At 27.9% G+C, this 24,329-nt stretch overlaps 2 protein-coding genes across 4 annotated transcripts in view; one reads left to right on the top strand and one right to left on the bottom strand.

The window, feature by feature from the left end:
• LOC142329808 (dnaJ homolog subfamily C member 9-like) overlaps positions 1-8,102 on the bottom strand; it is a 37,911-nt gene extending 29,809 nt beyond the window's left edge. For 2 of the 3 annotated variants that reach the window (XM_075374646.1, XM_075374645.1), the window contains exons 1-3: positions 7,851-8,102; positions 6,785-6,937; positions 4,455-4,574 (exon numbers count right to left, since the gene is read on the bottom strand). In XM_075374646.1, the coding sequence (XP_075230761.1) occupies positions 4,455-4,574; positions 6,785-6,937; positions 7,851-7,944 (367 nt within the window). In that variant the 5' untranslated portion in view covers positions 7,945-8,102. The remainder of the gene's footprint in view (positions 1-4,454; positions 4,575-6,784; positions 6,938-7,850) is intronic. The other variant, XM_075374644.1, reaches the window with a different exon arrangement.
• Positions 8,103-9,127: 1,025 nt separating this feature from the next.
• The window catches only part of qless (decaprenyl diphosphate synthase subunit 1 qless), a 456,058-nt gene continuing 440,856 nt past the window's right edge, over positions 9,128-24,329 (top strand). Inside the window, exon 1 of the mRNA XM_075374783.1 lies at positions 9,128-9,356. Within this exon, the coding sequence (XP_075230898.1) occupies positions 9,159-9,356 (198 nt within the window). The 5' untranslated portion in view covers positions 9,128-9,158. The remainder of the gene's footprint in view (positions 9,357-24,329) is intronic.

Here is a 24,329-nt window from a genome sequence, read left to right on the forward strand (position 1 = left end):
CAAGGCTCTCACTTTGTGGGATTTAAATTTCCCAGCAAAAAATAGTCTCATTACTTTTTGGAGTGCCCCTGTATAAATGAAATTTACAAATGTATATTGATAGTCTACCAAATATGTGTAACAATGGAGAAGATTATAAATTCAGTAAAAAAAAAAGAAAGTATTTAGGAAAAAAGAAAAGAGTACAATGGAAACACATACTCAAATAAAGAGTAGTGCAGTTCCTTGCAAACCAAATTAACCTTCCTATTCAGCAATTTAACAGTTAATAAGGTACAGAATAATCATTTACCAATAAAAGATTTTTATAGTAATAAATAATAAATCCATTATTACAAATAATAGTGAATTAAGAAGTCAACCTAATAAAAAAAACAGGAAATTATACACCTACATCTAGCTTATTTTTTGCATGAAAAAGTGAAGCCAGAACTGAGAAAAATATTTTACCACTTTGGGAACGTATAAATGGTTTAATTAATCACAAATTCAACATTTCAGATGAAAAAATGGATGTGTCACTGAATTTAGATGATGCTCTTTTTAGCTGGGCAAAGTTGAAGATAGAGTGGCAAATATCTAACAATTATAAATTCAGCATTGATCCTATACTTACTGAGGTTATGGATAGGATTAAGAGGGAAAAAATATAATGATGTTTAATACTGTCGATTCCTGAAAACATGGCTCCAACACTGATCTGGTTATGATAAAAGATGTATTTAAAAATTGCTCATTAGATCTTCTTTTTGATTTGGATGAGTTAAAAGCTGAAGTACTGCCTGGGTAAAAATTTTACTTAAGGTAAGAATCAACCCTTTAAGGTTCTTTTCAAATCATCATATGTGAACTGAATATTTCAGAATAAAGAAATATTGCAGATGGTAAAAATGTTATTCAAGATAAAGCAACAAGCTTATTTTCATGAGGTGCACTCTGAACTTTCAACAAGGGCAGATTACAGTAAAGAGGATCTTTTCATTGCCTATGATAATTAAGTTCCACATATTGCCTGAAAAAGTAACTATATGACAGTGTTGCTTTGATTAATTTCTTTCATCAGAATATTAAAAACGTGCGAGTTCAGTTACTTGAATTGAAGATTTTTTAGGTTATAATATAACAACACTAATCGAAACATGATTATTTGAAGACATTAACAACTGCGAGTTAGGTTTTGATTCTTACAATGTTATTAGGTATGAACAATCAATTTTTACAAATAGAAAGAGTAGTGAGGGAAATGTATTGCTAACTTTGAAATAATCTTAACTATAGTAAAATTGTATTTATTTTAGTGTGTTTTACTCAAAATCATATTTAATGATAAAAGTAATATTATTGTAGGAGTTGCATATATGACAGCCTGGTTTTATATATGAAAATTTGGATTCTAAAGGTTATCATCCAAATTTAAACGTTGAAATGCTGCTACTCAATTTCACATTTTTGAAAAAATTATAATCTTTTTAATCCAATAATCTGCTAAAACTGTTGTGGTAATACTCTTGATTCAGTTTTTCTAATTTTATTGACATTTGTGTTAATATTGATTATTATGCAATTTCAAAATTGTGATAAATATCATTTGCATTTAAAAAGAACATTATTAAAATTTTGAATTCTAATTTTATATATGATATAAGCATACTAGATTATACAATACAAATTTTGAAACAATTCAATATTTACTAAATCAGAGTTAGATTCTAATTAATACTGATTTTGCATATTGATACTAAAATTTTTGCTGGGAATTGCAACTTTAATATTGTTGATAGTCATGTACCAAAAGTACTTGTAACAAAGGTAATTTTCCAAAGTGGTTCTCTAGTGAATTTATTGCAATTATTAAGGTAGAGTTCCAAAAATTTCATATACAGTAGGCTATTATTACGATCTATTTAAGAAATACATATAAAATACTCTTAGTCATAGAGATTTATTTAATTATACTGTTGAAGTTGAGGAATCTTTATCTAATGATTACAAAATTGACAATGGTAGATCTTATCAATCTCGTATGCATCTAAAAAAATGAGTACGTTGATAAGGGTGCTGCTATTGTAGAACTTTCTGTTGAAAAATTTGGGAGTGTCTATACTCATGATTTTTCTCGACTGAAATTACATTTACATATGATTGCTTCAGTAACATTATTTTAACCGAGAATGATGTTGAAGAGTCCATTTGCCAACTTAATCATAATCCTTCAATGGGCCCAAATAATATCCATTCTCTTTGAGTTAAGAAGTACTGTATTTTTGCTAGTGTTTGGAAAATTTGGTACATAAACCCACTATTAACATTTTGATCCTTCAGATAGCAATAATTATTGCCCAATCAGCAAATGCAATGTTTCTGCCAACCTCTTATAAGTTAATTTACATGAAAATTACACCTTACATAAAAAAAATTATAGTTCCTGAACAATGGTCTTTTAGAAGGTAAATCTATTCAACAAACTTGGGTATGTGTGTATATGTATGGAACACATTCTTGATGTGCTAAATAATGGTTTTATATCTTCATGCAATTTAAACTGATTTTTTGTGCGCAAGATATAGTTAATATCAAATTTCTTATTAGGAAACTTACTGCATGTGGATTTAATGATAAATTGTTGTCTTGATTACACTGATTTCTTGCAAAGAGAATTCAGTATGCTAAAAGTGATCATTTTATCTCTAAGCCTACTTATGTTACAATTGGGTTACAAGGCACGTATTTGGGTCCTTCAGATTTCCTAGTATTTATAAATGACAGTTTAATTATACATTATTAACATTTTGTATTATTTGCAGATTACATGAAACTGTTTTAAGTCTATTACAGAAATTGTTTATATTTCATTATTTTAAATCAATGACTTGAAAACCCAGTGCAAAAATGTTACCACTTAAATGGTATTATAATTATTTACTGAGTAATACCGCAATAAAAAAGGTATCTTCTATTAAAGACTTAGGTGTACATTTTCACAGTAAGTATCCTTCAGTGAACACATTGTGGTTTTACTTTAAGTCACTAAAAATGACTTTTTTTTAAAATTACTTTTTAAAATTACTAAAATTACTTTTTTTTAAAAGAAAAAACATTTAATGCTCTTACCTTTATACTTCTTTCGATAATTGTTGATGTCTTCAATTGTAACTTCTTTAAAATACATTCTTCAGCATTATAAAAACTAGATTGATTATTCATCTACTTATATATTTTCAATCAATCATAAATCATCTATTTCTAGGCTATCTTTGCTATGCCAACTCAAGCTGTCTACACATTTATAATAATAGATTAAGTGATATAAACAACTTATAAAGAACAATCTAAACTTATGAATGATAATTTTGTTACCTACTTATATATTTTTTTAAATATGATTTTGTATTCATGCCTGTTATTTGAATTAAATAAATTAACAGTAAAGGATGGTTATTTTAAAAATGTAGTATCTAACAGTATAGTCTTGTTTGCTTTGCCATAAAATCCACAGCAAACCTTGCACATTTCAATTTATTTTATATTGCAATGATTAATTTTACAATTACTGATAAAAATAATAATACTTCCAGGCCCTAGCCCCATTGGGGATTAAGATATTAAAGACAATCATTAAAGAAACAACAATTAATTCTTTATTTCATTATATTTCTATCTCCGTGGCAACACAAGGTCCTTTTTCTTACAGGCATTTTTTCAGTATCTAGTAAGTTATTCAGCAATGTGAAATTTAATATTACTTAAACATTTTATGTTGTATTCAGGTGCCTGTTAGTCGTAACACAGTGGAGGTCATTAAAGTCACCATCTTATATAGCCTACACAGACACCCAACTACAATATAAAATGTAGAAATAATATTTTCACACTGCTGATTACTTACTGTATCCTGAAAAGATTCTTCTAAGAAAAAAAAAACTTGTTTAATTTTTGTTTGTTTTTCATAATTATTCTAGGTAGGTATGTAAAATTAGAAGTCACGTTTTTGTTTTTTAATCATTTATTTAGTTTTTTTTCTGTTTACATAACACTTTACCATTCAATAAATTAGTCACCTAGATATGATACTGGTGTAAGTTTAAAAAAAAAAAACATGGTGCTATTTAAATAGAAATTTGAAAATTAATGAATGATAATGTACATGCGTGTAATATATATTTTATGTTTGTGCTAGTTGCGATGCCTTTTACTGAGCATATTTTTTGATTATTGGTAATGCACTTAAACATTCAAGAAGTTTTTCTAATTCTATGTGATGAATTAATTTGATGATGATGATTAAGTCAATTGCATGATGAGTTTTGTGATTTGGGGCTATTTGAAATTAAGACATTACAAAAATATTGTATAAATCCTTTGGGGTTCTCTGTGAGAGTCAGAATCCATTACAGTATATATAAAATTTGACTGGTCTTCTTTTAAAAGAAAAAAATATGTAATGTTCTTCTTACCTTTATATTTCTTTTCATAATTGTTGATGTCTTCAATTGTAATTTCTTTGAAAAGCATTCTCCAGTATTCATCCCAGTCTTTCCCATCCTCCAGTTCATCATCTTCATCATCCCAGCTTCCTAAGTCAGAACATGCCAATTAGTTTTAACAATTTAATTATTAAATTTAACACTGATTATGCTAAATGAAATAACATTTAGTTTTGTGTATTAATCATGCTGCTTTTTGTATGTATTTTTTAAAGCTTGTTTTAAAATGGTTAGAAATCCTGTTTATAGTACCTGGCCAAATAACAATTTATTTAATTTGACTGTCAAAACATAATAACTAGATGATCTATGAAACTTCTGGAAGTGTAATTTCAATATATTAATTATGAAAATTAACTTCTGGTAGAACTGATTAACTATTTCTACTTCCTTGTGTCATGTAAAGTTAGTAGTGTGATTGCGAAAAATTTTGATTTTCAGATTTCAACAGAAATATGCAATTTGACATCCCTGAATCCATTTGACTAGTTTTGGAGACATCTGTACATACGTATCTCGTATAAATAAAAATTATTAGCCATAGGATGTTGAAATTTTGGATTTAGGACTGTTGTAACATCTAGTTGTGCAGCTCCACTTTTGATTGCAATCGATTGAAACAAAAGGGCACAAAAAAGCCTAAAATCTAAAAAAATTGGATTTTCGACTTTTTCTTAACTGCAGTCATAAGCCCTGACTGAGAGCTTTTCAATGATATAAGTGGTACTTATTTTCATTGGTTCCAGAGTTATAACCAAATAAATTTTAATTAATGAAATATTTGGATCTTACAAGGGAAGGCACATTGGTTCGAATTAGACTTTATCTTCTTTTTGTAACTTTTTTTAAATTTAAATACATTGATTTATTAATAATTATTAACCTGTGATTGTAAAAAAAAATTTACAATAAATAATTATTCAATTATAACAATAAAAAAAATTCAGAAATTACTAGTGCAACAAAATTTTATGTACTTTTAAAAATGTGTATATGTAATTTAATAGGCATTATTACATATGTATATATGTAATAGATTTTGTGGAACATTGTATTTAATATTAATTAAGATTATAATTTAGAATCGTATTATTTTTGGATTTTCTAATTTAATCTTACCTACATTAAAGTTAACTACAGAGTGACTGAAAAATATACCCTCACAAGAACAAAATATTCATTGAACATACATGCCCAATCTTTAATGAATTCTTGTGATTTAGTTTATTACAACTTTGATATTGTCAGACAATATTCTCAGAAAGTTGGAGCTGATTATCATTTCGTTTATTTGGTTTTTGTTGCCAATAATTTAATCGTTCTTTGGTTTGATATAATTCTTCTAATCTTAATTTGTTTAGATGTTCTCTAGTTTTAGTAACTGTATACTTCATTAAAGAATTGGAGGATTGTATCTCACTTTCAAATAGAATAAGTTTAAATGAACTGCAGAAAAACGTGTATATGCAATTTAATAGGCATACAAGGAAGTCATGTGATGTACATATCAGATTTTTTATATCACGTGCTACAACTAATAGTTGTTTTTTAAATAATACACATATAGTTACATCTTAATTCCAGATTATTATTTATGGGCATTTAACTAAATAATAATTATTAGCATCTATTATTTAAATTAAGAGTTGCTTAAAAACAGGATATCTGTTCATAAACAAATTTTTAGTATGGTACATGGTTTAGCACACCATGTTTAACATGTTAAAGTAGGAATGTATGTAGTTTTTAAATTTGTAAGATTGAGGTTGTATGTTTACATTGCACAGGACTGAAAATGAAAAAAAATGTTTTTTGTATGTAGATCTTTCATTTGTTGAAACAATGTACTTCTGTATATATGATATGAGACTGTACTGCATGAAATGCTTTAGTAGATGCATTACACCTACATTGCAAATATTTTCATTAGTCATCACTGTATTCAGTATTTCATCATTCTCTTTGGGTAGCAAATATTTCTCTAATGTGTTTGTGAATATGCACAATAAATATATAGTATAATTTCCTGCTGTGATAGGATTTTTTACTCAACTACATCCCTCAGCTTCAGGTTCAAAACTAATCTACCTTCAGCCATATCAATGGGCAAATTACTTAATAATTTGGTAAGTAAAACTAACTCGCAGTAAATTTGTTAATTTACTGTATTCAATGTAATAAAGCTGTTGCTTATTTCACTGATAAACATGATAAAGAAATTTTTTAAAGAATAACTGCAAAATGCCATAAATTTAGAAAGCACACTTTTTAAATTATAGTTTATATTTTCAGTTACTAACCTGTACTATTATATAAAGCTCTTTTACCACTATCACTTAGTATTGTGTGAATTTTTCCTAATACTTTAAATTTTTCAGTTGCATTAAGTTTTTGTTCTTCATCAACGCGATCAGGGTGAACCAACAATGACAATCGGTGGTATGCTTTCCTGACTGAAAAACATATCAGCTATCAAAACATAAAAATTAAAATAACATTATATAAATTATAGATAGAAGTCTCAATAACCAAAATAATAAATACTAATTTACAGACATTATTTTTCTATTGTTATAATAAATATGAATAAACTATTCTGAATGTGTTTTGCATGTATTTAATAAAAACTTTAGCCTGGTAATAATAGAACTTTTGAGTACAAATAATAGAACGTTTTTGGGGAAAAGGTTAAATATCAGAAATTTGATGACTTAACAGCTAGATTAGGAATTTCTTTAAAAAAAACTGTTCTTTCTATAACGCAACTGTTGGCAGATATATAAAATCTGCATTCATGAATAGCCTATTCAAAACATGATAGGTTTCAACATATAACATTTTAATTCAGCACTTTTGGGTCTTGAATGTTCAACAAATTTGTCTTGTCTTTAACAGTAAACAATAAAACAAGGATTATAACGGTTGAACAGATCGATCCACACTCAATAACTAAGTTTTCTAACAAAACTTAAAAACATTCTAGAAGCTGTTAATATATGAAACGGTTACATTTTGTTCATTAAAATTTTTTGTTTTATAAAAAAGAAACAAAACAAATATCAAAATGAAGTAGGCTGTTAAAAAAACAGTGAACGTTTATTTAAGTCATCAAATTGTTTAAATAACAAACAATATTTTTATTTTCGAAAAAGCTTGTTCATCCTCACCAAACGTAAATCCCGCCAAAACTTCACAAACGTTTAAACACTTAAAACCACACTAAATTTTCCCAAAGTATCATTTCCACAAATTTATATCAGAATATCGTCTAGAATCACGCACATTCAGTTTATAATTACTTCCAATTTTAAAAATTATATTTATTTCATAAACATACTTCTCAAAACTAACCTAAATTCTACTTACCTTCTTTGTCAGTCGCAGTTCGCGGTATGTTTAGTATTTCATAAAGATCTTTACTTCCAAAGTACTTCTGGCATGATTCAATCAGACCAGGCATAGTGATCAAGTTGTAGTAAGGATAAAAAAAAAACAAAGAATTTTTTGCAGCGAAGTGGCGTTTTCACTGGCCAAAACCGACAACACACTTAACACAATAACACATTGACAACGGCGGCAGCTGATCGCTAGGTTTTTAAGATCACCTCTAAAGTACTATTAGCGCTCCTAGGAAGTTTTTATATAACCAATGTGATGAATCGTTACCGGACTATTATCTAAACGGTTTTCTGAACTTACGTTTATGTACACAGAAAGTATCAAAAATCCTTTGTTACCTTGAACTACATTTGTATATTTTTTAAGTTAACTGCTACTCCTTATTTTTTAATTTTACTGATGTGGGAAAATGCTCAATTAAAAATAAATATTAAAACATATTGTTTCTTATCGTCGTTGGCGCTAATAGTGGAAATTATAAGAACTATATTATGCTGCGTTCTGTTATCTATTTTTAATTAATCTTCATACATGCGTCCACTCTGTGATCACATTAACAGGCTGGATGTTTTATTTCTAATTGGTAAAATAATATTTTACACCATAAAAAATTTCATACAGTTCTGTTAACTACCGATTATTTTTAATGTAAATTTAGTTAATGATCGTCAGATTTCGCGTTAAAGTTAAAAAGGGTTTTCCTGTGAGAAAAACTTGTTTCCATAATCTACAGGAAATCTATTCCATGTAAAGAATGGAAAAATGAATTTCCGTGCATATCACACTGCCTGTTTTTTTGTTTGTTTACGAATGGATATTTAACACTAACAAATATGGGTTATTATATACAAAATTAAATCAAAATTCATATATCTTTAATAAAGTATACTTGTTAAAGGACCTATAATATTCTCTAATTTTATTTTTTTATAATAAAACTTTAGTTAAAAGTAAAATACCTTGAAAAGTAATGGTATTGGCAATATATCTATAATTAATTTCTTATCTCAAATCTGTTAGAAGTACGTCACTTTGCTTTATTAAGATCATTTTATCAGTAAACAAACAAATAATATATATGTTTTTAAATTAATTTATTAAACTTAATGGTATTCTATTAATTTACTTCTTTTACATTTTAACTGAAGTAATCTATTTGAAAAATGTATTATCAGTTTAAATCGATTAATCGATGTTTGTTCAAAAGAGAAAATGCCTCAAGAACGCACTCTTCAGTCAGCTGATTGAGAATGTCGGAACGACTTTCAAGCAAGCATGTTAGGTGATCGTCGTCTCATAACAGTCTGTACTATGGCGTGTTTAGGATCGGGTAGGCTCTGTGTTCGTGGTGTGGAGAAGTTGTGTCAATTTGGACAGAACATTCAAGTTAGAAGAAAAACATCGGCTGCATTTGTAAGGATCAAAGATACCGGCATTCAACCTTTCGCTCGAACTCTTTTAAGAAACTGCCAGGTACCTCTACAATTTATCTTTTGAAATCCCTACTCTGTAAGTGTTCTGGGGCTTAGTGGCTTTGTAAAAAAATTCTGTATGTTTTAAGCTTTTTATTAATTATAGACTGTCATTTGAACTCGTAATACAGTATTAAGATCATAACCTCAAAAGTTGAGGTTGTTAAAACTTGTCCGTTTATTTATTTTAAACGCTCGAGATATGCTGATTTATATTTTTTTATCAAAGGAAATTCGTTATCTATATTGACAATTAAGCTCAAAAGCTTTTCTTTTGAATAGATATTAAGTTAATATAAAAATTATAAAAGTGTTTATTCGTATTTATTTTTATTATTGCTGGCGAAAGTATTTATTTTTAATGTATTTTATGTATCTTTATTTTAAAAAAAATGTTATCATGTTTTTTAAGTTAATGTTTTTGCGTTATATTAGCAGACGACGGATGTATTTATCTTGATAGAGTTACTACGTAATTCAAAAACCGATAAGCCGTAGAAAACTGATTATTTTAGAATATTTGCTATTTTGATCTATTTATAATTACGAAAGTATTGATTACCGATTTGAAAATTTTTATTTATTTATTTTTATATAAAACTTTAAAAGTCATTGGCGGATTCATGTTTTACCAATCGCTTTAATAGGTTCAATATTCTATTTTACGTATATGTTCTCAAAGGTTGTCGTAATGTCAAGTTTACTTTGATTTGAAGGTTTGATATGTTGCTGTTTACATATGAACAAAAAATTAAGTGTTTGTTTCATCAAATTGTAATTTTACTTAAAAAATAATTTCACGAATAGGTAATAGATAATCAACTTGCTTGTTAATATTTATCTTTTTTTTTTAATTTTCGTCTGCTTTCTTTTAATACATTATTATTTATTGAATACTGTTATTGTTCAATTTTTTTTTGATTTGTCGTAATTAAGAATAAAAAATTGCCTGTATTCTAACTGAAATTTCAAAGTATCAGTTCATTTTTTTATTTATTATTTTTATTATTCATTATTGCCTTGTTATTTTTGCTAAAACAGATCTTTACTTAAAGTGTACACAGTTTGTTACTGTGTAAGTTCTTAAAAATTATTTATTTCTCCAGTATACTTTTCATTTAAAGATTTATGTTCAATTTTAATAATGCTATCGAGGGTAGATTTTTAACAAAGTAGGCCTTTAGAGTATATGATAATATTAGTATTTTTTGTTCTGAAATGTTTCCTATGTATCTCTTGATTTTAAGGTAATAGGTTTTGTCTTGTTTAGAGTACTAAATTTAAAACAATTTATTTAATGTAATTTACTTATGAGAAATAATTTTATTTTTTGTCTGTTTTATATTTTATAATGATGCTCTTTGTTTATTTTTTTTAATAACTTGTATTTAAGTAATGGTTTAAAAAGTATCAGATTTGTGCCTATATGCAGCTTTACCTTGATTATATGAAGTTTGGTTTTTTGATTTTAAGTAATATCAAAATTCAGCTGTTATATTAAAAATACAAATTTATTATTTATATTTTCTTTTAAAATCATTATCTAGTTTATATGATAGAAGATATTTGTTTTATTTATTTTTATTATATTTTAATGTAAAATATTGGAAACTGATTTGTAAATTTAAAAACGTATGATGCTTAAGAAATGTGTAGTTTACAGTCTGAAATCTGACTTCTGATGTTATGATATCCTAATATATTGATATGTAATTATATTTTTATTTTGAATTTATTATTCACAACTGTGTGTATGTTCTATATATATTGTTAAAAACTCAAAAAACTGTTGTTATTAAATCTTTTATTTTATATCAGTTGATCACATATTGATTAATTTCTAAATAAATCTTTTTAAATTATATTTTTATATTTTTCACTTATTATTTGTATTTAGATTACTCTGTTGTGTGTACCACCTATAAAGCAATCTGTACCACCTATAAAGCAACTTGTCCTGACCGACTGGCTGATTCATCAACGCCTTGTACATACATACATGTTCTTATGTTTTTATTGCACACTAAGAAAGGATTTTTTTTAAAAATTACTAGTTAAAATAGTTAAACGGAGTAACAATGAAATGTACTATTTTTTTAATTTCTCAGTAACAAATGAAGACATTAACTTGATTTTTTGTGTGTGTAATCTTCATGTGAATATCTAAAAACCAATTTCTAGATTTTTTGAAATTCATCCTTGAAAAGGAATGTAGAATGGTAAAAAATATTTGAGCAATGCTTGGAAATTTTCCCATTTCCGACTATACTAAACGAGATATTCACTAGATTGGGGGTTCCAAATACTTTTCAAACAAATATAAAAAAAACCATTTTCGGGGTTGTAGAATTTCTATTTTAATTTTTTTTTGGATTACGTTGTACGGCGCAGCGGCTGTCAACCGCCACGCTGTACATTGCGGATGAAGTCGTGACGAGGGAACGCTATATATATATATATATATAAAACACCCCTATAATCTGTAATAGATTTATATTTACTATTTTTTTAAAAGTTGATTTCCATTCGTTTTACTGGTGCATTTTCTTCTTGAAGATTCAATTAACTACTATAATTGATCTGACATTATTTTTATATAGCAGTGTTTGTAAATAAAAACAAGTAAATAATAAATCTGTTAGAGAAATAATTTCCGGCAGTTTCTTAATTTTATGTCTGGTAAATAATAATTATATTATGGAATATTGGAATTAGGATCAGATTTATAACTTGCGTCGTTTGAATGTAAAATATTTTATCTCTTAATTTACAGGCTTGCATTTTGTTTAATTTATTGTCTTAATTTTTTTTTTTGTATATTGTATTCAATAAGGATTCGCGACTTTTTGGTTTTGGTTTACAATTTTGATTCTTGCTGTAGTGAAAATAATCTCTTGTTTAATAATAAAAGCTACACAAGAACGACAACATAAAAAGGAATATTTTATGTACAAAGTTTATTAGATTATTGAATTAGTCATAATGTTGGTGCTACAGTATTTACTACTTTCATTTGTTTTTCTTGGTTGATTATTCTGGGCTAAAACCTAATGATCTAATACAATTGCGTACAACGCGAAACTGGTAATATTCGTGTTTGTGTTCTTCAAATAATTAAAACTTTTTGAATTTGAGAACAACATTTTAATTAAATTATTTTTACTTGTACGTAGTAAAGGAAGTATTGTGATCGCGAAAAATTTCGGTTTGCAGTTATCAACGGAAATATCAATTTTGATTATCCCTAATCGATTTTGACTAGTTTTGGCTTGACTTCTGTACTTGTGTATCTCGCATAACTCAGAAACGATTAGCCGTAGTACGTTGAAATTTTTGATTTAGGATTGTTGTAACATCTAGTTGTGCACCTCCCCTTTTGATTGCAATCGACGGAATCAAAAGTATCCATAAAAAGGCCAAAATCAAAAAAAGGTTTGGACTTTGGACTTTTTCTTAACTGCAGTAATAACCCCTCATTCAGAACTTTTCAACGATATATCATAAGTGGTACTTATATTCATTGCTTCTAGAGTTATAGCCAAATATAATTTTAATTAATGAAATATTTGGATCTTACAAGGGAAAGCACATCGGTTCGAATCAGACTTAATCTCTTTTTTTACCTTTTTTTTAATTTAAATTTATTGATAATTATTAACCTGTGATTGTAAAAAAAGTTTTACAATAAATAATTATTCATTAATAACAATAAAAAAAAAAAATATGAAAAAAAATTGGAAGTTATTAGTGAAATAAAATTTTATGTACTTTTAAAAATGTGTATATGCAATTTAATAGGCATTATTACATATGTGTATATGTAATAGATTTCGTGAAACATCTGATCTTTTAATATTAATTGGAAATTATAATTTAGAACCGTATTATGTTTGGATTTTCTAGTTTAATTTTTGTTTAATTTTATCTACATTAAAGTACAGAGTGACTGAAAAACAGACCCACACAAGAACAAAATATACAGTGAGGCATACATGCCCGATCTTTAATAAATTGGAAAAGATTCAAATATTTTAGTTCCTTACTCCTTTACTGTTGTCGGACAATGCTCTAAGTCGGAGTTGATCATCATTTCTTTTATTTCCTTTTTATTGCCAATCATTTAATCGCCCTTTGATATAATTCTAATCTTAATTTGTATACACGTTTTTTAGTTTTCAAATTTTCTTTCTCTTTATGTTTATCATCCTGTCTTAATTTTTTATTCTTTCCTTGGTTTTAACGTTTTCTTCCTCTTTATATTTATCATCTACTCTTAATCTTTTTATTCTTTCTTTGTTTGCAACATTTTCTTTTTGTTTATTTTTTTTTGGTTTGTAACATTTTCTTCCTTTTTTCATTTTCCTTTTTTTTACCTTCTTTTTTTTAATTTAAATATATTGATTTATTAATAATTATTAACTTTTGATTGTAAAAAAAAATTACAATAAATTATAATTCAATTGTGATAAAAAAAAGACAAATTACCAGAAGTTATTAATGAAATATAATCTTATGCACTTTTCATTTAAAAAAATGTATATATGTAATTTAATAGGCGTACAAAGAAGTCATCTTGTACGAAATAAAGGAAGTATTGTGATCGCGAAAAATTTCGGTTTTCAGATTTCAACGGAAATATACATTTTGATCAACCCTGAATCCATTTTGAATAGTTTCAGCATGACGTCTGTACCCTACATATGTATCTCACATAACTCAAAAACGATTAGTCGTAGGATGTTGAAATTTTGGATTTAGGACTGTTGTAACATCTAGTTGTGTACCTCCCCTTTTGTTCACAATCGACTAGAACAAAAGTATCCAAAAAAGCTCAAAATCCAAAAATATTTGGAGTTTGGACTTCTTCTATACTACAGTAATAAGCTCTCATTGAGAGAGCTTTTCAACGAAATATAATATGTATCATAAGTGGTACTTATTTTCATTGGTTCCAGAGTTATAGCCAAATAAAATTTTAATGAAATATTTGGATCTTACAACGCACATCGGTTCGAATCAGACTTTGTCTTCTTTTTATTTTTAACTTTTTATTTTAATTTAATATATTGATTTATTAATAATTATTAACCTCTGATTGTAAAAAAAAATACGATAAATAATATTCAATAATAATAAAAATAAAAATATATGGAAAAATATCAGAAGTTATTAATGAAATAAAATTTTGTGTTTTCATTTTAGAATAATGTGTATATGTAATTTAATAGGGGTACAAGGAATTAATGTGGTGTCCACATCAGATATTTTAATTTTTAATTCAGTAGGAGATCTTTATATACCTCATCCCGAATCGATAGTATTTATATTTTTAACAGTTGTTATAATCTTATTTTGATTATTTTTGGTATAGTTTTTGTTTTAAATAATGTAAAAAAATTCTTGTTATCAAATATGTAAATTTAACCCACCGGGTTGCTCTAGTGGTAAACTCGTCATCGTAAATGAGCTTCGAAGTCGAAGTTCTCAGGGGTTCTTTTTCTTTTTTCTGTTTAGCCTCCGGAACTACCGTAAAGTATTACATGCGGATGAATGATAATATATATGAATGTAAATGAAGTGTAGTCTTGTACAGCCTCAGGTTGACCATTCCTGAGATGTGTGATTAATTGAAACCCAACCACCGAAGAACACCTGTATCCACGATCTAGTTATTAAATCCATATAAAAGTAACTGCCTTTACTTGAATTTGAACCCTAGAACAACTGATTTGCGATAACGAGTTCGCCACTAGAGCAACCCGGTGGGTTAAGTTCTCAGGTTCAAATCCTAATAAAGGTAGTTACGTTTATTCGGATTCGAATACTAGATCGTTTTTTTCTTTAAATTTCCGGAACTACCGTTAGGTATTGCTTCAGAGGATGAGATGAATGATTTGTAGAGTGTGAAAATGCCGTGCCTGACCAGGATTCGAACCCGGGACCTCCGGATGAAAGGCCAAGACTCTACCACTCGCGCCACGGAGGCCGGCTTCTTTGGTGGTTGGGTTTCAATTAACCACACGTCTCAGGCGTAATCGCCTGAGTTTGTTCAAGATTACAAATTTACTGGTACAGTTACATTACATTAATAAGTCGCTAATGACTTTAATTGTTGATGCGACTATAAATAAAAGTATTAAAATAACCTTCATTATTTAAAAATAGTTTGAAATAAATTCATAATTTTTTTTATTTTGTAAGTCGACAATAATAACAACCAATCAGAAATTTAAATCAGTTGACATTATATAGATTTTTCTCACGATTACTTTTTCTCCAAATTTTGTAGCAAAATTATATTAGTTTACTGATAATTTAACAGAGTTAAGTATTGTGAAATCTAATAAATGATCGCGAATTTTTTTTAATAATAAATTGGCAAACTAAGAGTATTTTCTTAGAAGAAACAACAGTTCGTAATTACTTTTGCAAAGGTTTTGTATATCTTTGGAATTCAAGGTAAACGTTTGCCGACACTGTTTTCTGTAGTCTTGCAATTATCATTCAGAGTTTGTTTGGATTTTTATTACACTAGTTTGAGGTCTTGCCTATCAATTCGATTGTTTAGTGCTTTAAACTGAAAAAAAGTATTGATTTTTAGATATTTTATATTTTTTTAATTATTATATTTAAAAATTTTACGAATCGTTTTTGAAAAATTCAGTTTTGAAACTTTTAAAAATGGTTTTCAGTTGTTTACTTGGAATTTTGATAGTCGTTATTACTTGACACGATTCCTAAATTGTAATACAATTTTATATTTCAATGGAAAAATTATGTATCGTTAAGTTTGATTTATATTAGGTAGCCTTTATACAACTTTAACTTATACTATGAGGTATTACTGGATAATTTAAGGCAAATCGAATTAATACTTTTTACTTTTTTTAAACCAAACATTTGGTTGGTATTACTCTCCGATAATAATAATTTTAACTTATAAAATTTAAAACGAAAAAAATTCTTCATAATCTATGAAATGATTTCTTACTAATTTTTGATGTTAAAAACGTTTCGAAATGATTTATTACTAATAACATTTGTTGTTAATATTTCGTACTTGGATGTAAAGACTTTAAATGGGATCAAAAAGATTATAGTTGTGCCTCAACGATAAGTTCATTCTGTTAAAATGTGTGCTTTAAACATTAATTTTACGTACAATGGTTTGTGTGACAGTTAATCTACATTAACAGAAGTTGATTGTGATTATTAACAAATTACTGTCAGCGGTGGGAAACTGGAAATAATTGTTTTGTAAATAAGTTTAAATGAATTTCTGTAAGACGGTACTATTTAATTCTTCCAATTTAAAATAAAAAACTTAAATGGTTGTCTTATAATATTAAGGTACCGGGTAATTAACTGCTCAGCTGCGTACGGTATCCGATAAGCATCGATCACGTGGTCATACGAGTTGTCATTACTATATGACGTCTCGGCTAAATAAGTATGTACTACTTTTATTTGTGATTTAAGAATCGCGTGTATAAATAGATACTTATCATTATACTCCGTTTCTTTTGGAAAATGATCGTAAGAAATGGCGAAATTATAAATTTTTTTTCTTACTTCTTATGTTTTGATTGAATTTAATGAAATTTTGTATTTGTAGTTTCTTTTAATATCTGCTACCGGTCAAGGAACGTTTTATTTTTTGTAATTGTCTATATTCGTTTGTATGGTCTTTGCTGGAGGCTGAGTTTAAAGCTGGTGAAGTAAATTAAAAGTAATTTGTTTTGATCTGATCACAGAATGCTGTGGTGTATGTGACACTGAGAAAAAATCAAAATGGTAGGTAGGTAATATTCATAGAAGTTTTAAGCTTGGGTCAGAGATTGTCTAAATGAAAATGGTCGTTACGATTCGAAATGTTTTACTTTTCTTACATCGTACCTCTACAGCTATGCTGTAATAAGGAAATTATGGTAATTAGTAAAAAAACTGGGGTTTGGGTTTTTTATTTCCCGACCCAGGGACCACAAAAAACAAAAAAAAAGATGAGGAGTAATGTTTGTACACATGCACGTTTTTTGGCGTGTTTGAAGTTTAACAACTTTTGACTGTATGAACCGATTTTGATGAAATTTGACATAGAGATTCGTGTATATGGGGCAATTTGTCGGGATCAATATCCCCGGAGGGGTGGGGGTTGGGGGGTAGATAGTTTCTTAGCGGTCAATTTTCTCAAAAATTTGCAAACATAATTATTCCACTTTATTTTAAATTCAGTACATGTGTAAATGCTTACCATACCATTTTAAAAACATAATGTCCCCAGATTTTTCCCTTTCCCAAAAATCAAAAAAGCTATTTATTGTATATCTTTTAACAGATTCTTTTTTGATGTCTTTCTAGCATAGTAGTAGTGCAAGCGACCCAAAAAAAAATTTGGGGACAATATTGCGGGTAGGGAAGTCGGTCAGTGTTTAAAAATATGGAGTTTTTGAATACTTTAAAACTTTTTTTAGTTTATTTAAATTACTAATAATAATAATATTACAATAAAATTTTATGATAATTTACCCTCATCCTCAAAAAATAAAAACCTTTAGTAACTTTTTATTTATTGGTTGTACATTTTTCAATGGAATTCTTATTAGCGTCTTCCATTTAACATAATAAACTTAAATAAATCAAAACGTTTTCTTAGGAAATGAACATTTTCTTGGAGGTGAGGAGCAGAAAAAAAATATAGATTTTTTGAATGTTTTAAACTTTTTTCATATATCATTCATGATTGTTTTGTTTTAATCGATTTTATTTGTTTTATTTTCTTAGCGCAGTATAAATGTTTCTGTTAACAATTTTAATTTTGTTTTAGCTAAGTACGTTTATATTTACATTAATGAATTGTGTGTAACTGATTTTCAATCTTAAACACAAATTATTTATTTGATTACCCAAATGTTAATGTTTATATAGTTTCTTTATTGGATTATTGTAAGTTATATATTTTAAAGACTTCGTCTGCGGTATTAGTTTTGAGTTTTATTTTACCTTCTTGACTCTTGTTTTAGTAAATTTGTATTATATGATTAATATTAATTTTACACCTGATGAGTTTTATTATTTTGGAGTTATTTTAACCCTTTATTAATAAAATTCCGGGCGATGATAATGCCCAGCCGTTTTTCGCCAATAAACAAAAAAAATAAAAAAATGTTAATGTGTTGTCCCGTTTCCATGGGGGGAAAAGGTTTTTGGATAATTTTAGCTTTTTTTTAACCGTTTGAATAGTAAAATATCGTCTGAATCCGTAATTTGACTTTATCTTCCTTTTTGTTTGATAGACTAAGGAATATTTATATTATCGAAGAAGTCGTTTTTTTTTTAATAGTTCTTGTGTTTCAATTGCTTTTTTGATATTTTTTCTAATTTTAGGGTATGAAGTGATCAAAATAAACGATTTTGGAAATACTGTTATTCAAGAAATCGAGAATATTTACAAAGCGCGAATCAAGGCGTTTGCGCATGGAAGTATAAATATATACGGTATATTTTTGTGCCTATATGAATAAATCTAGCAAAATGCATCATAACAGTTGGATATAATTGTTTAAAAAAAACATTTATACAGTCCTATTTCACATTAAACTAATAGGTGTTCTCGAAGAGATTTCCGTCTCGTCAGACTTACGAATACATACGAGTATATATATTGGATTAAAAAATTTTCGAAAAATTGAAATATAGAGAGGTATGTTTACCTTTTCGGTCATTAAGAAAAATATTACGATTGATAATTGTATTTTTTTGTACCTCTTTATTTTAATTTTTCGGGTTTGTTTTTAATCCATTATATATTTCGTATTGATCTGTGCGATACTTAGCGTGGAGAAAAGAGATGAAACAGTGACAATGAATAAATAGTTTACGTATACTGTATTTGAAAGTTATTAAATGTACAATTATTCCTAAATGTAAATTTAGCCGGTTAAAAAAGTTAAGAAATTACGTAAATTAATTGAGTATAACTTGTAACCGAAGTTGAGCAAAAATTGGCCTTGAATTTTAAATATATGGATTACTGTAACTTAATTTATTTATGTATTTACTTTATATGAAGTTTTTTCTAATTTAAAAGGTTTAATGTTTTAAAATTACTACTGATATTAAATTTTTACTACCGGTAAGTTAACAAAATTAATATCCTTTCTTAACATATATATACAAAAAACTCCCCTCCCCCTTTTTTTCTTATTATTTTATTTTATATATATTTAACTTAGACGGATATGTATTTAAAATATATAATTATACAGTACACTTTAATATGGAAAGGTATGATAATTAATCAGGGCAAATTTTGCATGCCGGGTTGTTTGTAAATCTTGACGTTTTATGACCCCCTCCCTAATAAAAAAAATAAAATTTTAGAATTGAAAGATTCCGTAAGAATGTTAATGTTTATGAATGTTTTTTTCTGTTATCTTCAGACCGGATGGACCGATTTGGATGAAATCTGGCATGATGTTTTTTTGTATATGGGGCTTCGGTACTATTTTAATTACGACTGGTCATGGGGGCAGGGAGATCCGTACCTTATGGATCTCGTATCTCAAATTTTTACTTAAAGAGTAGGTACATTTTTCCTTATAATTTTGTGCCTCTGAAATAGCTAAGATACTTTCTAGTAGTGTTTATCTTATTAAAACAACCCACAAAGAGGTGAGAAGAAAAGATTTTTTTCTTTTTTGCTATTTCTGGACTTAAGACACATTCTTTTACTAATAAGATTCCATTACATTAGTATTTCACTTTGATTATGTATTTGGGCAATTTCATTCAGGAGTAATGGGTAATAAGTCCAATTCGTCGCTCCGGCCTCCGTGGCGCGAGTGGTAGCGTCTCGGCCTTTCATCAGGAGGTCCCGGGTTCGAATTCACTTAGGCATGGCATTTTACCGCTACTTGTCATTCATCTAATCGTCTGAGGCAATACCTAACGGTGGCCTCGGAGGTTAAAAAATAAAAAAATCGTCAGGGGATAATTTTCTTCGGCTGTTTTGTTTTGTTTGATATTTAAAGTCTGGGTTAAAGGATTTATATGAAATTTCGAACGATGACTTTTGAATATAATTCATTCATTTGATTAATTACCGCTACTTAATTTTATTAAAATTGGTTAACCAAGGAGGAAGGAGAATATACGTCACCATGGGTTCCGTATCTCAGAATTTTACGCAAGAGTAGAATAATTTTTTACTTTCATAGTTACATATTTTAGTATCCCACTTCATTTCCGACTTTATCGGGAAAAATATGTAACTCTTCGCCAGGGGTTTTTAAGTAGTACTTTTACATACTTGACATCATAGCTCTAGAGCTGTGCTTTAAGAAGGAAAGTATGGTAATTAGCCAAAATATGGGGTATGGGTTTATGCTATTGTTGACGTTTCATGACCCTTTCTCTTTTTTGTTTAGCCTCCGGAACCATCGTAAGGTATTACTTAGAGGATGAATGAGGATGATGTGTTATCGGGCCGATGACAGTCTCAGGTCGACCGTTCGTGACATGTGTGGTTAATCGAAACTCAACCACCAAAGAACACCGGTATCCACGATCTAGTATTCAAATCCGAATAAAAGTAACTGCCTTTACTAGAATTTGAACATCAGAACTCACGACTTCGAAATCAGCTGATTCGCGATGACGAGTTAACCACTGGACCAGCCAGACGTTTTATGACTCAGGAACGACAAAAAACAAAAAAAGGGGGTTAATGTTCATAGTACATATTTGAAGTTTAATAATATTTGACTGAATTAACCGACTTAGATGAAGTTTTGTACAGAGACTCGTTTATATGGGGCAATTTGATGGTTAGATTTTGGGGTCGATAACTCCAGGGGATGGATGGGTTTTGGGGGTCAATTTTTTTAAATTTTACAAACATTAACCCCGTTTATACATTAAGATCAGTACATGCGTGCAAGCTTATCTTTCTATTTAAAAAAAATTTCCCCTTTCCAAAAAATCAAAAGGTATCTTTTTATTTATTGCATATTTTTAACCGATTTTTTTAAACATTTCCTAGGCATAAAATAATGCAGTTGACCCCCAAAAATTCTTTGATGACAATATTGGAGGTAAAGGAGCTGATCAAAGTTTAAAAATACAGATATTTCGTTTATTTATACTTATTAAAAATTGAGATAATAAATTTTTTGTAATTTTATTTTAATAATATTCCATCATAATTCTTCTCCTCTCCAAAGAATAGATTTTAGGTAACTTTAATTTCCCGTCTAGCTGCTGCAGAAATTATTGAAATACAAGGGAAATTATTGTAATCGGTCCAATTTAGGCATATGCGGTTTTCATTTGATCTTGATGTTTGACACCTAAGGATCCCAAAAAAACAGATGGAAATATTTTGGATGTTAATGTTCGTAGGTACGTGTGTGTGTTTTCAGTGTTGATCTCTAAATCATCTTCTTATATCTCCAGAACTACCGGACCGATTTTGACCAAACTTGGTCAGATTAAATCTATATATGGGGGATTGATACCATTAAATTTTCAACTTAAAAGGTCAAGAGGGTGAGGCTGTAGAGCAAGGTCACCCTCAGTATCTCGAGATTTTCCTAATTAAGGTCATATTTTTCTTAGGCAAAAAAAAAAATTATTTTGCAAAATCGCACTCCTACCCCAAAAAATGCTGTGTAGTCTTCTGATATATTGTGACGTCACAGGTGAACAGTAGAATTAAATAAAGAATAATTTAAAGTATAAAAAAGTAACTCGGTCTGGCTAGGTTTCGAACCCGATCGCTCAGTTAACTCGGTACCTGTTGCGTTAAGTCTCGCGGCCACACCGTTCTGCTGACCGTACAAGCGAAATTTGTTCTATGTAAATTGCGAAATTATATTAGTTTAGTTTGTGCCGACTGTCGCCACTAGTACCGTCGCACCCGCGCGAATTAATTACGGTACGCGCGCGCGCTTTAGTTAGAATCATTGAATTAAATAAACGAAAAAATATTATATTTAAATAAAATGATAAATATTTTAAATTAAGTTGTGTGGGTAAACCGTACATTAGAAACAACTATGTAGTCAGCATTTTTTTTTCACCTATAATTATTTTTACACTGTGTATAAGAATAACCAACTATTAGAAAAGTATTACAACTTTGTTGTTAGCTTTTTTCTTGAATGTAAGAAAATAATATGTTTTCATTAAAAATGGAGTTATGAATTACGTGCGATTTGTTTTTAAAATCAGATTCCAAAATTTGATAGGCATTGTAGTTCTCACGACATAACGTATATCTTTTTCTCGAGGGAAATAAAAGGAATGTGCAGGGATAAAGATGATTTTTGTAAAAAAAATGTTATATTTCTTCCTGGTAGTGTGTAGGACTGTTTTTTTTTTGTGTAAAACAATGTTTCATGAGGTTCTTTTTCTGTAGGATTAAAATTTAAATAATTATCCCGTTATGTAATTGTTATTTTTTTAAATTTTTTAAATTAATTTGTTTTTATTAATGATTTAATGATTTTTTTCTTCCAATAAATGTTTTAAATTCTTTAAATTTATTTAAGATCTTATTTTCTTAATATTATCTTTATTAATATCATATTTATTTATTTTCGTTTACAAAACTGATATTGTTTACTTTTTTTTGGATTAATATGCTAATAATGTAATTATTACGAAACAAGCTTGTCTCCAATCAGACAGTACGTTGTGTTTTTTGTGATTTTTTTCTTGTTCACCTCCATAACATTGCTGTGCAATGCAATGTATCTGTGTTATTGACCCGATTTAATTTTACTCTTTTTTTCATCATTTAATTTATACTATAAAATTTTATAATAATCTTTTTATAAAAAACCAGTAATAATTTAATTAAAGTAACTAATTTAATTTAATAATTTATTTTATCAGTACTTCATTTGGTAATTCTTTTTTTCCTAAATAAGCAGTTTTATGGTTACAATTTTTAGTTTATTTATTTATTTTGTTTCTGATACACTTTGTAACTACTTATTTGAAATTTATTTAGGACTGTCGTTCCATAAAATCTAAAATAAAGTAGATTTAATTTTACCGCTTAATTTACATTGGCTTCCAATATCTGTTCTGTTCAGTTATTTTTTTAATAACTGATTTTTAATTTACAATAGACACACATTTTGGCCGCTACTGGTTATACGCGTACCAAATTTATGTTACTAGTAGGTTCTATCTGTGCGTTAATTATGAGCAGCCAGGAATTCCTGTTTGAAACGCATTGATAATTACAAGAATCTATATGATTTTAAGTAAACTTACGTATGTTATACTTAAGTTAACTCCGGTTTGTTAACCTAATTATTAAAATTATTACTAAAGTTTATTAAATTAATTTGTAGTTTTAGATGGGAATTTTGCTTTCGTTTTTGTGAGAAATTAATAATGTGAATGTTTTAAAAGCGATGCGATTTTAGGTTCATTATATACGAATCTTTAGAAGTTGAAGAAATCGTTTTTTTAATACTGCGATTCCATCAACTCATGTTATCGATGTTGGTTTTTATTCATATTTAAAAAAATTTAGTCAAATCGTACGTTAGATTGCAATTGCTTCTTTATTAGTTTTGTTGTCGGTATTGGAAGTATACGTTGCGTCTATCTTATATTAAATCTGTGCATAGTGAAATAGACTCACCAATTATTTTATGTATATTATTACTAATTATATATATTCCCATCATCTCATTATTCAGTATCACTAATTATCCTATATTTATTAGTACGTATAACTTTCACGTTCATCTGAACCCTTCAAACAATTTGAAGTTTACCAAAAAGAAAAACTAAACTGCGTTTTACCAAATGGACAGACGCATTCGCTTTTTTTTTATTATATCCTAAATACCTAGTTCCTAGGTTTAATATTTATTAATTAATAGACAATCATTGATAGGTTTATATGCTATTTTTGAGTGTATCTGAATTAAATATTGTTGTGGGTATCATTTTG

The sequence above is a fragment of the Lycorma delicatula genome, chromosome 9 (genome assembly GCF_047948215.1).
Source record: "Lycorma delicatula isolate Av1 chromosome 9, ASM4794821v1, whole genome shotgun sequence".
NCBI classification, from domain to species: domain Eukaryota; kingdom Metazoa; phylum Arthropoda; class Insecta; order Hemiptera; family Fulgoridae; genus Lycorma; species Lycorma delicatula.